Raw genomic sequence first — 15,848 nt, 5'->3', positions numbered from 1 at the left:
AGCACCCGTTTCCTTTCATACAGAAACGGGCCCTTTTTATTATTATATATAGATTATGTTGCTGTGTTTATGTGCATGTTAACTTTAAAGTTCTCACCTCCTTCTTCAGTTGCTCCCCATCCTGTTATCCAGCAGACCTTTCCCTCTGGGAAGACCTCCCCATAGTTTGGCAGGCAGATTGGTTGGATGAAACCTGTATATGCATAAACAAAACCTGCTTGAAGCTCACAGTCACTAACTTTTAGTTGATTATTCAATGATTTAAAAAAATTCTTAAATACATTTGTTTAGAGCTTCTTTCCAAAGTGAGATATAATTGAAAAAGAGACAAGGTACCTCATGAAAGGCTGCAGAGGAAATTGGAGGGTCATGGGATAGGAGGAAATGTCCTACTGTGGATTAAAAACTGGTTGAAGGATAGGAAACTGAGAGTGGGGTTAAATGGGCAGTATTCACAATGGAGAAGGGTAGTTAGTGGGGTTCCTCAGGGGTCTGTGCTAGGACCGCTGCTTTTTAATATATTTATAAATGAATTAGAGATGGGAGTAACTAGCGAGGTAATTAAATTTGCTGATGTCACAAAGTTATTCAAAGTCGTCAACTCACGAGAGGATTGTGAAAAATTGCAGAAGGACCTTACGAGACTGGGAGACTCGGCAGCTAAATGGCAGATGACGTTTAATGTGAGCAAGTGCAAAGTGATGCATGTGGGAAAAAAGAACCCGAATTATAGCTACGTCATGCAAGGTTCCACTTTAGGAGTTACGGACCAAGAAAGGGATCTGGGTGTCGTCGTCGATAATACACTGAAACCTTCTGCTCAGTGTGCTGCTGCGGCTCGGAAAGCGAATAGAATGTTGGGTATTATTAGGAAAGGTATGGAAAACAGGTGTGAGGATGTTATAATGCCGTTGTATCGCTCCATGGTGCGACCGCACCTTGAGTATTGTGTTCAATTCTGGTCGCCACATCTCAAGAAAGATATAGTGGAATTGGAAAAGGTGCAGCGAAGGGCGACTAAAATGATAGCGGGGATGGGACGACTTCCCTATGAAGAAAGACTAAGGAGGCTAGGGCTTTTCAGCTTGGAGAAGAGACGGCTGAGGGGAGACATGATAGAGGTATATAAAATAATGAGTGGAGTGGAACAGGTGGATGTGAAGCGTCTGTTCACGCTTTCCAAAAATACTAGGACTAGGGGGCATGCAATGAAACTACAGTGTAGTAAATTTAAAACAAATCGGAGAAAATGTTTCTTCACCCAACGCATAATTAATTCGTTGCCGAAGAACATGGTGAAGGCAGTTAGCTTGGCAGAGTTTAAAAAGGGGTTAGACGGTTTCCTAAAGGACAAGTCCATAAACCACTACTAAATGGGCTTGGGAAAAATCCACAATTCCAGGAATAACATGTATAAAATGTTTGTACATTTGGGAAGCTCGCCGGGTGCCCTTGGCCTGGATTGGCCGCTGTCGTGGACAGGATGCTGGGCTTGATGGACCCTTGGGTCTTTTCCCAGTGTGGCATTACTTATGTACTTATGTACTTATCTATTAGAAAATGAAGCAGCATTGTAATGTCTAATTGTATTATTTCTATAAGATGTATTTTTACATAGTAACACAATAGATGATGGCAGATAAAGACCTGAATGGTCCATCCTGTCTGCTCAACAGTCACAATCATCATCAATGAAAATGTGGTATAAAATGCTTGGTCCTGGTCTTTACCATTTCTGGGACATAGACCATAGAAGTCCACCTGTTACTGTCCTTATGTTCCAACTACTGGAGTAGCTATCAAACCCAACTCCAGCCCAGTCATATACGGGACACAGACTGTAGATGTCTGCCCGGCATTTGGTTTAATTCTTCACAGCCAGAGTTGCCATCTAAGTACCACTTGACACATCAACACACATGTAATCATTCAAGTTTTGTTTATTAAACCATTTTCTAATTAGGAATCCTCTGTGTTCATTCCATGCCTTTTTAAATTCCATTACTGTTTTTGTCTCCACCATCTCCCTCGGGGGGACATTCCAGGCATCGACCACTCTCTCCATGAAAAAGAATTTCCTGACATTACTCCTATGTCTACCAACCCACAACCTCAATCCATGTCCTCTAGTTTTACCATTTTCCCTTCTCTGGAAAAGATTTGTTTCTATATTAATACTTTTCAAGTATTAAAACACTAGTGAAAAAGGCCCGTTTCGGACTGAAATGAAAGGGGCGCTAGCAAGGTTTTCCTCGTAGTGTGTATGTTTGCGAGAGTGTGTGTGTGCGAGTGAGTGTGTGAGAGAGAGAGTGACTGTGCGAGAGTGTGTGTGTGTGTGTGTCAGAGAGAGAGTGAGACTGGGTGCGAGTGTGTCTGTGAGAGAGTGTGTGTGTGTCTGATTGACTGTGTGCGAGAGCATATGTGAGAGACAGTGATTGTGAGAAAGAGTGTGTTTCCATGAAAGTGTGTGTATGTTGGTGTGGGGGCTGGTGAGTTTGCTTGTGTGTATAGATGTGAGTGAGAGATGTTGATTTTTCTTATTAGATGTTGTGTATTTTTTGGGGGGGTAATGTTTGGCATTTGGGGGGGTGTTTGTGGGTGAGGATAGGGTTGTTTTGTAAGGGAACGTGCATGTTAGTGGCAGACAGAAATCATGTATGTTGTGTTTGTGGTTGGGGGGACTGTGTGTGTGGGGAGTAGAGGGTAGTTGCGTGTTTCTGTGAGTGAGTTTGATGTTGTTCCCCTGTACTTCCCTTTGTCCTGTTGTAGAGGGAGGATTTTGAGGGTGGGTTAGTTATTGTTTTTTTGGGGAGTTTGTGAGTTGCATGAGTAATCTGTGTGGCTATGTTGGTTTTGTGGGGTTTTCTGGGGGGTGGTGACCGTTTTCCCCACATCATGTTATGTTGCTGCAAATGCAAGAAAAAAAAATGAAAGACCTGGAAAGACAAATTAAACGTTACTATAAATAGAAGGCCAGCGGCAAAACGCTTCGCTCAGTACATTCCCTGTCACACAGCCTTGACTGAGATACACTTTTCCGGTAAGCGTTCAACTACTTGCCTTTTTGTGTGTGGAAAGAATACTTGTACCGGCTATCCTCTCTGTAAATGAAACACAGACTCCTAAGCTTGGAGAAGAGCCGACACTGAATGGAAAAATAAAATTGTTTTTTCTATCTTTTGTTTTCTGGTCATTTTATTTTTCAAATCATGTTGACCCAGACTCTGGTTTCTGCTATCCCTCTGTCTTATCTTAACTCACTCACTCACCAAAGTCTCACTCACCAAGGTCTCCTGTCCATTTGACATTTCTACCATATCCATGTCCACTAGCTTTCTTCTTCCATCACTGTGCCTCTGTTTTCCTCAACCCTTTCTGTGTCCCTGTAGTTCCCTGTCCAGCTTCTCCCCTAGGCCAATATGTCTCTTTCCTCTCCAACCCTACCCCATCCAGCTTATCTCCCTCTCTCCCCTCTTTCCAGCATCTGGTTTGCTTGCTCGATTGCCTGCCTGTCCACCCTCTCTCCCACTGTGAGGCCTGGCATCTCTGTTTGTTTGTTTATTTATTTATTGTTCACTTATATCCCACATTTTCCCACTCATGCAGGCACAATGTGGCTTACAAACATTAAATAAAATACAGAATAGGAAAACTTAGAAGAATATACAAGGAGTATGCAGGGGGAGAAGCATCTAACAGGGTGAACTAGCAGGGTAGGAGCCAGGGAGGGTGCATCAAGCAGCGGTATAAAGTGAGGAGTAGGTCTTGGCAAAGAAGTAGGTCTTCAACAACTTCTTGAAGAGGGCGTGGTCCGCTTGAGTCAGCTCCTGAACAGGCAGCCAGTGTAATTTGAACCGTAAGGGTTCGGCATGTGCAAAGCGTCGCACTCTCAGGATGAGTCTCGCAGCAGTGTTCTGAGCTGTTTGGAACTTTTTCAACAGAGAGGCCTGGCAGCCCGCTTAAATTCCGCTGCAATAGTCCAAGTGGGAGAGGACAAGCCAGTGGACAAGTGTGCGGAACAAATCTCTAGGAAGGAAGTATCTGATATGCCGAAGCCTCCACATGGTGTGAAACATTTTTTTGGTGACCAAGTGCACATGATTGTCCAGCTGGAGGTGTGTGTCCAGTTGCACTCCTAAAAGCCGCAGGCTTGTGGCAATCAGAAGGACAGAGCCCAATACTGGGAGCACCGTGTCAGTTACTGGAGTGTGGATGGACGAGAGGATGAGACACTGTGTTTTGTCCTTGTTTAATTTGAAATGGAAGACCTGAGCCCAATGTTCTAAGGTGGAGAAGCAGGCATCAATGAGGTGAACAATTTCTGACATGGTGGTGCGAAAGGGAATGTAGACTGTAATATCGTCGGCATAGATGAAAGGGTTAAGGGTTTCCCTTCCCTCCCCCCTTGTGCTGTTCCAGGAGCTCTATCCCTTCCATCCAGCCCCCTCCTCCTGTTCCTCCCACATCCAGCACCTCTCTCTCTTCAATCCAGCTTCCTCCTCCTCTTCCTCCCACGTCCAACAGCTCTCTCCCTTCAATCCAGCCCCCTCTTTCTCTTCCTCCCAGAAGTTCAGCAGCTTTCTCCCTTCCCTCCAGCCCTCTCCTTCTCCTCTCCTTCTCCTCTTCTTCCCACATCTAGCAGCTCCCTCCCTTCCTTCCAGCCCCCTCTTCTTCCTCCCACATCGAGCAGCTCTCTCCTTTTCCTCCAACCTCTTGTTGCCTTTCCTCCCACAGGTCTGGCTGTCCGAGAGTGTTGATTCTTCTTGCCTGCCCACGCTGCTGCCACTTCCACTTTCATTTTCAGCTGTTGCTAGCAACGATTCACACAGGCACTTCAGGGCAGTGTACGGACCTCTCTGATGCAACTTCCTATTTATGCGAGCGCCAAACACAGCAGAGAAAAGGTCACCCTAGAGTGCCTGTGTGAATCGCTAACAGCAATGGGCCAATAAATGAAAGCTGCAGGCACCACAGCAGCTGCGGGGCAGAGGGGAGCAGGAAGAGGCAACATTCCCGGAAAGCCGGACCTGCGGGAGGAAAGTAGCAAGGGATGTTAGATTGGGGATAGTTAGGGTGGGCCTTGGCAAAAATGGGTGGATCTGGGCCCACCTAGGCCCACCCGTAGCTATGCATGGATTCAGAAGCCTCCTATGAAACACCAGATGGAGCCCACATTGAAAATGAACATTCTCCTGTAAAAAGTATCATAAGATTGAGGACTTTGTCCTAATGCCTCACCTAGCTAAAAAGCTTCAACGGCCTCCTTCCATAACATTATGCTGGGGCATTGTGTCAGAACTGTCTTAGAAGTGAGGGTACCCCTTAATACCATGCTGAGACATTGGTTTAGTACTGGCTCAGAGAGAAGAATTCCTCTAACTTATGCTGAGATGTGTCAGTACTAAATCAAAGGAGGGTGTATTGTCTAACATCATAGTGGATCAGCACTGGCTAGAAAGGTGAGTGTCTCCTAACATTGTGCTGGGACATTGTTTAAGTACTGGCTCAAAAGGGAGGGTGCTGGTAGAGGTCAATCTTTAAAAGTACTTAAACAAGTTGTGGCACCAGTTTTATAAGTACTTTAAAAAAATCTGGGAGCTAAATGGATAATTTGGGGAATAAACAGGACTGGCCCAAGGGTATCTGATGCCCTGGCCTAGGCAAACCTTCATCCATGCACATACCATCTTCTCCAAGGCAACTCAAGACAATCTGCTGCAAATGATGAGATAGTATCACCCCTCCCCTCCCTCCAAGACAATTGAAAGGAAGAATTCCTTCACTCGGATTGTTGACCAGGCAGTTGCCCCAAGGAAAAACATACAATTTATATTCTCAGGCTATATATTAAAGAAATTAGTACTGTACAATCACTGGCTTTACCCAGCAAACACTGAAGTAGATAAATTATATAGCATAGGATTCATATATATCCGGGCTCATTTTCCATCTGTCCTTGGGGTTATAGACTACACACACTGAAAGGCTTTTCACTCCCTAAACATGCAGGTGGTCTTCAATCCCCAATGTGAGATAACAGATGTTTTTCACCTCTCAGAATCAATGAGAGTTTTGAAAGCAGCCAGATCACAAGATGGCTGCTTGGTAAGCCCTGCACTTACCCACACTCACACTTCAGAAATGCACATGGAAAAAGTTCCATGAACCCTCTGTCACAACATATATGCAGAAGCATCCTAGCTCTGACTAATCACTACAGCTCACAGCCTATTTAACACATCATGACTGATGTTTGAGGCATTCCATCCCACACAAGTGACAAAGACTATCCTCAAAGGATGTGGCTCATGACCCAATTGTGGCACCCCACAGTAAAGGAGAAGACTGCCACAACTTGGCCCACCAGCAAACCAGAGATATCGAGAGGACTTTTGGCCTGCTGAGAAGTCACTTATACTGCCTGGACCATTCAGGTAGTGAACTGCTGTATAGGTCAGACAAAGTCTGTCAGATCTTCATGGTATGCTGCATACTACACAATCTTGCACAAAGGCACAGACAATCCCTTCCAGAGGGTGCAGAGATGCAGGTCAGGTCACCAAGGAAGATGCCGAACCACCCATACTGGACAAGCCATCTCATCCACAACAGCTGACCCAACAGCTAGAAACCAACTCATACACAAACATAAGAAGTGAAGTATTGTGCATATATTTGAACAAAACGTGTTTGCAGTGCATATTATCCTTTTTTCTGTGACTCCAGTTCAGTGTTCAACCCCTCCCATCCACCCATGTTCCCTTCTGACCTTACCTCTTTCCCCTTCCTTTCCACATCTCCGACCATTTGTATGTTTACCAGCCTATGTCAAACCTTGCTGCAGGGCTGTTCAGGGGTAATTAGTAGAAGAAGGCCATTGAGTTTATGCTGTGCTGTGATTCAACATTACTCCCTTCCTTCCTCATACTGTGTGATTCATGTTCAAATCCAAAGCAAATAAGGAGAGGTAAAAGATCGAACTAGAGAGACCAGCAACACTATGGCGCTCATTTTCAAAGCAGATGGGTATCTCAAAATGCCCAAAATGTCCAAACTGTGATTTTGGAATGGCAGAATTTGGACATTCTACACTGCAATGAGTCGAAATAGCAAGGGGTTGTGTTGCGGGCATGTTGTATGCTGGGCTAGGGAAGGCCCAAAATTAGGATGTCCAACAGTAATTACTGAATGGGAAGAAACATCCAAGTCTATAAAAAAAGACGTTTTTATTTAGACCTGTTTAAATCACATCCAGGGTAGAAAAAGGTTCTCTGATTGAGCACCTGGTGGGATTAAGGCATGACCTCTCATGGATCCCTCAGTGGTTAATGTGTGTTAAGCTAGGCCTCAAAAGGTTAAAAGTACAACCAGTAAAATTCTTGCAATTGTACATTCACTAAAATGCTTATGTGACAGACGGTCTCTAGGCCCTTTCAACATTGGCTAACAAGGAAGTGAATGTTGTTTTGCTAGCAGTTTGCTAAGGAACCGAAATATGATTGCATTAGACAATGGTTTATAGACTGATGATTTTACTGAAATTTTGAGGTAGTCCAACAGGTGGTAAGGAATAAACAGAACCTGTGGTTACAAGGACATTTAAGTTGCAAATGAGAATGACCCTGATGACCCAGATGATAGGTGAAACTACTGTAAATGTAAGATTAAGCAAGTTTCGGTAACTAATTGCTGATTCTATGGAAATTCACTAATGCTGAAACAAAGTAAATTTTATACTGAAGAAAGAGAACAGAAATATGTATGACGCAAATGCATGTGATTTTAAGGGTATATTTATTTATTTATTTGTAACACTTATACCCCACGCTTTCCCACTTATTAGCAGGTTCAATACGGCTTACATAGTATAGCAGGTTTACAAAAAGGGGCATAATCGAACGGCGCCGGCGATGTATTTTGGCAGCGGCGCAACAGCTGGCCATAACCGTATTATCAAAAAAGATGGCCGGCCATCTTTTCTTTTGATAATACGGTTTGGCCCGGCCAAATGCCAGTGTTCGCCAGGTTTGAGATGGCCAGTTTTGTTTTTCAGCAATAATGGAAAAAAATGGCGGTGATCTCAAACCCGGCGAAATCCAAGGCATTTGGTCATGGGAGGAGCCAGCATTAGTAGTGCACTGGTCCCCCTGACATGCCAGGACAGCAACCGGGTATCCTAGGGCAAACAATATACAAATACCTCCCAGCTGCATAGCTCCCTTACCTTGGGTGCTGAGCCCCCCAAATCCCCCCCAAAACCCACTCCCCACAACTCTACACCACTACCATAGTCCTTATGGGTGAAGAGTGGCACCTACATGTAGGTACACTGGATTGGGGGGGGGGTTGGAGGGCTCAACACTTACCACCACACAGTGGCGTAGCGGGGGGGCTGCCACCTGGGGCAGGGCAGTTCGCCGTTGCACCCCCCCCCAGGTGCAACACGATGACACCCCCCTCCCCCCCCCGACCAGCTCCCGCACCCTACCTTTAAAAAGAATATCGGGAGGCGAGGCGCACGTTAAAAAAATGTGGACCGTCGGGCCTTCTCTCGCTCTGTCTGTCCCGCCCTTACGGAAATAGGAAGTTGCGTCAGCGGAGGGTGGGACAGATAGAGCGAGGGAAGACCCGACGGTCCACATTTGTTTTACATGCAGGGCAGGCGCGAGGCGCTGCGCCTCGCCTCCCGATATTCTTTTTAAAGGTAGGGTGCGGGAGCTGGTCGGGGGGGGTGTCGATTCACCGAGGTGGGGAGCTGGCAGGGAGAACCTCCCCCCTGAGCTGACACCCGGGGCGGACTGCCCCCCCTGCCCCCCCTTGCTACGCCACTGCCACCACAAGTGTAACAGGTAGGGGAGGATGGGCCTGGGTCTGCCTGCCTGAAGTCCACTGCAACCAACAAAAACTGTTCCAGGGACCTGCGAAATACTGATCAACGCCGCTTTTTTTTTCCATTATCCACGAAAGCCAGCCATCTGGTAGCCACGTCCATGCCCACCCATGTCCCGCCTTCGCTATGCCACCGACACGCCCTCTTGAACTTTTACCGGCTCAGCGACGGGAAAGCAGCAATGGTGTCACAAAAGCAGCTTTCGATTAAACCAATTTCGCCGCTTTTGAGAGATCGCCGGCCATCTCCCGATTCATGTCAAAAGATGCCCCGCGATCACTTTCGAAAATAAACCTGAAAGTAACATAGAATGGATAACAACTGTAATATAGTGTATAACTGACAGCCTAAATCATTGAAGATTAGAGAAGTAATACTGTGGAAATGCAATTTGCGTCCAGTTTACCGCTCTCATATGAGAAAAGCTTGTGGACTGTCTTGATTGATTAATTCTGATTTGATGTACTGCCTAATCTGAGATATTTACACTGGAAAGGGAAACCAGGCTGCCTAACATCAGGTATTATTGGCATTCTGAACACAGCAGCAAGCAGGTCTAAAGGGTAGCCTAGTAGTCAGTGCAGTGAAGGAAGGGAAGGGAAATGGGACTTGATATACCGCCTTTCTGAGGTTTTTGCAACTACATTCAAAGCGGTTTACATATATTCAGGTACTTATTTTGTACCAGGGGCAATGGAGGGTTAAGTGACTTGCCCAGAGTCACAAGGAGCTGCAATGGGAATCGAACTGACTGTAAACCAGAGTACCAGGATTCAAATCCCACTTCAATCCTTTTTTTTAAACCTTTAAATTATGAGCCCTCCAGAACCAGAGATATATCTAAACATTAAAAACACTTGCAAACCTAAGGGCTACTGAGGAGGTATGCAGTGGAATATGAACCTGGGTAGCCCGGACTAAAGTCCACTGCAGTGATGTTGCTCCTCTGCCCTGCAGGGACGTCTATGTGGCCGTTTTTGTACAAATGCTACTAGACAGATGTTCTTGTCCCTGGTTTTTTGGCATTCATAATTTGCACATTTTGTTTTGAAAAATGTCTGTTCATTTTGGATGTTATCATGCATTTTCAAACAGGAAACCCTGACATTTTTCCTGTTCAAAAATGGCTGTGAGATGAACATTTTTCTTGGATGTTGTGAGCAGGACATCATCATGATATTAAGGTTATATTTGAAAATAATGCCCCCCACCCGTTCATAGAGAGGAATATTAGAGGTTAAATGTTAGTATAGTAAATAAGATGGAAAATTACTAAATGCTGTCTTTTACCAGATGCAAGAAACTTTTATTAGACATAAACAAGTTTGGAAGAGAAAAGGGAAGTGAATGTGATGCATGCAGATGTCTGAGCATACAGATGATGCATGGAATAATGTATGATAGTTCCACATTCCTATAAACGTTAGATTTTTACTGAAATCACTAGCAGTTTTGGAAAGTACCCTTAACCCCTGAAGTTGCAGATGTAAGAAGAATATAATCTAGCCAATGATTTTTCAAAATTTGTGTCCCGTGGTTTGTGATGTAATCAGTTGATCTATGACTTAATGCATTCTTAATAAAAGAGCAAAGGACCTGAGAGATTTTGAGACAATTCTGGGTGGCCTCACTGCCATTATGTGAGACCCTCTGTACTCTCTCCCAAAGGCCTTTGATCTATATCTTTTTATTGGTTGTGTGTGTGTGTGTGTGTGTGTGTGTGTGTGTGTGTGTGTGTGTGTGTGTGTGTGTGTGTGGATTTCTTTCCTTTGGCCTCCTAGAGATTGAAGTAAAGAGCCGAGTATTTGTCCTGCCCTGTTGGGGTCTTAGGCAAACAATCACAATTCTGACTTGGATGTTCTTTCAAAAATGCCCGTCCACATGTGCTCACTGACTCCCATGGACAGTGGTCAGTTGAACTACCTTCCCGTGGTTCCAAAATTGTCCCTTACTTCACTGAAATGTCCTGTTTTCACACAATAGAGCAAGAGATGGCCTTTCAAAGTGGGAGAATTCAACCAAAATGGAGAAGACTTTATAGGTCAGCTGTTTAAATTTAATTAGGCTCTTTTCAATAACTAAGTTATCAGCTGGCTGCCCTTGGATTTTTGTTTTGTTCTGGGTTTTTTTTTCTTTGGGGGGGGGGTGATCCAGGCCTGGTTTTACTCCATGGTATGTGAGGATTTGAAGTACTGACTTCTATGGAGAAAACATAACTATACCTTCATGCAATGCACTGGTAAATCCAGGACTAATGAAATGAAACTAGTTAGTAACTGCAGGTCCAAGTCCAGCAATGCCTCCTTTGTGTGCATGTTGTCAGCAAAGCAGCCTTGCAGAAAGGGCAGAAGCCATATGAATAACTGAACAAGAGAAGGGAAATATCTTGAATGCTTACCATTGAATGTGAGAGGTGTAGTCAGCTTCATCAATGCTATGTCATTTGCCAACGAGCTAGATTTATATTTGTGGTGGAAAATAATTTTTTCCACACTGTTCAAAGGAACTTGTAGATTGAGCTGGTTCACAGTTCCTATGTGCACACCCCACATGGCAGGAAAGTACAACCTGAAAGAAACAGGAAACTTCTGAGAAAGTGAAACCAGAGACGCTTACGATATATAACTTTATCATGTGCCAGTAATCCTAAACCAACTGTTGCATTTTTCTTTTGGGGAGTGGGGGATAGGGATGTCATGTTACTGTGTTTTCTGCATCTGTTTTCTTGTTATTATTTATATATAACTTGAAAATGACTTAGAAATCCCACTGAATGTATATCAGTGGGATTGTACAACTTACAATTTACAACTTTGAAACTTGTAAATTGGGACAGCTTTTGGAAGGTGGTAATTTGAAGTCCTTTCCGAGTTTGCAAGGACAAAGGCCTTGGAGATATTTTAATTATTTATAAATATTCTATTACATAAGAGGTAAAAAGGTGAAACTAAATCTGGATAAGAAGGAATCAGATTTTGAAGTCTTGTGTGAGGGGAGTAGGAGGATTGAGAGGTGAGGAAAAACCAAGCATAAACTAGAGTGGGAGTGGGATTTGGGGGTAACATTTGTCTATCAATTTTTGGCTATAATGTTCTACTTCAGGTATGCTGCACTGCTTCCCATCCACCAACTTTCTTTACTGATAGCCATATGCAGGAATTTCTGGCTGGTCTCAGACTCTGATGGTGCCTCCTATTGCTAGGGCAACTCAGCTGCCTGGTATAACTTGTTACAAATGTAATTTACTGAGAAGAGGTGTGGCAAGGACAACAACTGCAAACCTCCAGCACATATGAAGGAACCAATTACAAGTCTTCAGCACATATTCAGCACCTATGATTGGTCCAGGGTCCAGAGGAGAAGTAAATGCTCACCACAGGCCTATACAATTACGCTGCAGACAAAGAAACTCTGAAAACTAGCCATGCTGGCAAGAGAGTTTCATAACCTTTCCATGGTCTATTTTTACCGAAGGGGATACTTCCCCCCCCCCCCCTTAAGAATACTTCTTTACAACTAAGAATCTTTCTTTCATGCATTCTTTATGACCAAGGACCCACTTGTTGCTTTGTATCTGCACTTGAAAGCTAAGTTACTCTTTTGACTTTCACATGCTATATGGATCCCAAGCTGATTCTGTTGAGCTTTTAGCATCTTTTAATTCATTTTGGAACTAAAAGGGTATTTGCCTACTTGGGTTGGAGGTTGGGTTAAATTCAGAGGCTTTTCCCTTAATTCCCTTTAAAACAGATGCACTCCACAGAATCGTTAGTCTATTGTTGAAATTACTATTTTTTGCCATTACATGAGAGAGTTTTGTTTTGTTGTATTCTTATATATAATGCCCTCTCACCCTCAGGTTGTTAAACATTTCCACCATTACAACAAAGGTATCACCTGTTAATGTTTTTCATTCATCTTTTAATGCTTTTCATTCATATTTCTAACACATCACTCCTTCATCCATACACCACAAATTTCACCAGAAAATATGTACATTTTATAGATTTGTGATTTCATTTAATGTTTTTTACAGTATCCATTTTACTTAATGTACCCATAAGTGTCATTTTACCTCATTTTGTGTACTATTTTATTATATTATTGCTTACCAGGATTGTTTTTATGTGTATTTTATTCATTTATTTACTTAATTATTGATGATTGTTACATGTTCATGTTTATTTTTATGTAGATCCACTGACCCCTGAGGCAGGCCTTTGTGCTGAAACACAGCCGTGCCGGGTCTTTTTTCAGCTGTTACCAACAAAGACTGTTTGATATCCTCCTTGGTTCCACCTCACTTTTTTGTTCATCTCTCACAGTTATGTGAGGTTTGCTCCTCCTTTTTGCTTGTCTTATGGTTAGAGATGTCAGAAAAGGTTCTGTCCTGGCGCAGGATATGGACAGCACTAGAACTGAACAGAGGGGTTTTGTATTCAAATCTGATTGTACTCAGGGCTGGTTTTGTTGCACTGATGAGAAAAATGAGAGAAAGAATATTAGCGAGAGAAATAGAAACTCTTTGGGTCACCCCAACAGAGAGAGACTGTCCTATAAGGAGGAAGGGAAAGTCATGCTGTATACTAAAATCCTCCCAGTATAGCCAAACCTACCTCTACCCTAGAATGAAAGATGGGGGGAGGATACCAAACTTCCACTCAGACTAGTGAGAAAGAATACCAGGCTAAAATAAATGAATTGGAAGATAAACTAGCAGGACTGATTCCCTAAAGGGAAGGATTTCCCCACTGAGGGAGTGGACTGACAGGCCACAATACAGCCAAGCCAGGAGTAATGTGGGGCTACCAAGAAGGCAGAGTAGATTATTTGATAAATGTTTCAGGTGTGGGAAGTTAGGGCACCACAAGTGAGAATGTGGATCTCTACCTGATATAACAAGGAGGGTTCAGATCTCTCCAATACAAGAAATAGTGAGGGCTCCTGGGAGAAGGAGCAGCCTGGAGCTATGTATGTCAATAGTTATCATTCACCCCTGCCACATACAAATTGGACAAGAACCTCTGTGCAAGAAGGGCTAGTGGGGGCCCTAAGATTGTTCCCATCTGTTTGGAAAATGTGACTACCCAAGCTCTATTAGACAGTGGATCACAAGTCTCCCTTCTGTACCAGAGTTTCTATGATGCTAAATTATCACATATACCCCTACAGCCTTTGTGGATACTGAATGTGAGAGGGTTTAGTAATTATAGTTGCCTCTATGATGGTTATATAGTGGTGACTATAGAATTTCCCCAGTACTTTATGGGGGAAATCAAGAACTAGATGTTTTGATGTTAATGTATCCAGATCCTCAGCCTGGATCCCAGACACCAGTACTACTAGGTACAGATTCACAAATGTTTGATAAGCTAGGGAAGGCATACCAGCGGGCAATAGGAAGCCAAACCTGGTATTCCTCTCCAGAAATTATGTTGTTATAGGTTTATTTGGTCATGTGACTGTTGATGCCACCCTCATTAACAAACCAGTAGTTATTGGGCCAATTGCAGAGGATCAATTGCCAGCAGGACTTGTAGTGCAGAATGGTGTACTCTCACTGGATGGAAGAAAAGACTAGAGGGTATTTGTGAAGGTGAAAAATGAGCCTACATACTCTGATCAAATACCCTCAGGAACTACGATATCTACAGTGAGCAGGATAGAGACAGTACAAAAAGTGTAGCCAAAGAGAGGGCCTACATAAGGAATTGACCCTAATATTTTTCAATATGGGGATTCCCCAATTCCCCCCAAGTGGAAGGCTCATTTACAGCAAAAAGCTGGCACAGCGAGCCAGCATGTTTTCATTGTCTGAATAGGATGAAGGGTGTGCTAAAGGTGTAGAACAACACATATCTTTAACAGATTACACACCCCTTTTAAAGAAAGGTCATCGTCACACCCAGGGCAGCTTTAATCACCTATGGGGCCCTGGGCAAACTTTTGTGGATGCCCCCCCCCCCCAGTCCAGCGGCACAGCCTTCTTAGCCCCCTACCAAAAAGAAAACCCAGCATAAATGTGTAGAGCCATTGTCAAGGCCATACCATTGAAGTACCTGCTGGTTTTCCCCTCAGGAAGAGGAAGTCCGTGCCAGAAAGGGGCCACACAGCAGAGCCATCAGCTGTGTATCCTAGACAGCAGCTGCACACCTTTATATTACTTTTTTTTTTAAAGTGGGGGTGGGGGGGTAAGGAAGCCGCCGGGCCAGGTAAGGAGAAGATGCTGGACCAGAGTGCAGAGATGCCTATGGTTGCCCAACCCAAAGAGTGAGAGTGAAGGCCAATGAGCGAGTTTTTCTCATGGTGCATTCAGGGAATAAATTTTACATAGTGGTGAACGGACCAAGGCCTGGGGAAGGCTGCTGGCTATTTTTATTGACAAGCAATACCTTCATATGAATCTAAAAATTGATTTGTGTCATAGGTAAAATGTGCCCCTATTTCCCCCCCCCCCCCCCCCCCCCCCACACACACACACACTTTTCAACATTACTCCTGTGTCCCTGTCCCTATCTTTCCCCCATATTCACCATCTGCTCTGTCAGTGTCCTTATCTCCCCCTCCATTTTCAACATTGCTCCTCTGTGTGCCTGTCTACCCCCTTTCAGTACTGCCTCTCTCTGTGTCCCTATCTCCTCCCATCCCTATCCCCCCATTCTCAGCATTGCCCTCCCTGTGTCCTCCCCCCCCCCACACACACACACACACTTTCAACATTGCTCTCTCTCTCTCTCTCTCTCTCTCTCTCTCTCTCTCTCTCTGTGTTCCTATTCTCCCCAATTTCAGCATTGCCCTCATCTGTGCACCTATCTCCCCATGCCTATTCCCCCACACACACACACTTTCAGCATTGCCCTCCCTCTGTGTCCCTATCTCCCCCCTTTCAGCTTTGCCTTCTATCTGTGTCCCTATCCCCACCTTTCAGCATTGCCCTCCATCTTGTCCTTATCTCCTC

The 15,848-nt window shown here is 44.2% G+C and overlaps 1 protein-coding gene across 1 annotated transcript in view; it reads right to left on the bottom strand.

The window, feature by feature from the left end:
- TMPRSS3 (transmembrane serine protease 3) overlaps positions 1–15,848 on the bottom strand; it is a 232,497-nt gene that overhangs the window by 103,480 nt on the left and 113,169 nt on the right. The window contains exons 9-10 of the mRNA XM_030203809.1: positions 11,289–11,458; positions 98–193 (exon numbers count right to left, since the gene is read on the bottom strand). Of these exons, the coding sequence (XP_030059669.1) occupies positions 98–193; positions 11,289–11,458 (266 nt within the window). The remainder of the gene's footprint in view (positions 1–97; positions 194–11,288; positions 11,459–15,848) is intronic.

Source organism: Microcaecilia unicolor, chromosome 5 (assembly GCF_901765095.1).
Source record: "Microcaecilia unicolor chromosome 5, aMicUni1.1, whole genome shotgun sequence".
In the NCBI taxonomy this organism is placed as follows: Eukaryota; Metazoa; Chordata; class Amphibia; order Gymnophiona; family Siphonopidae; genus Microcaecilia; species Microcaecilia unicolor.
This window is presented reverse-complemented; position numbering and strand designations above follow the sequence as displayed.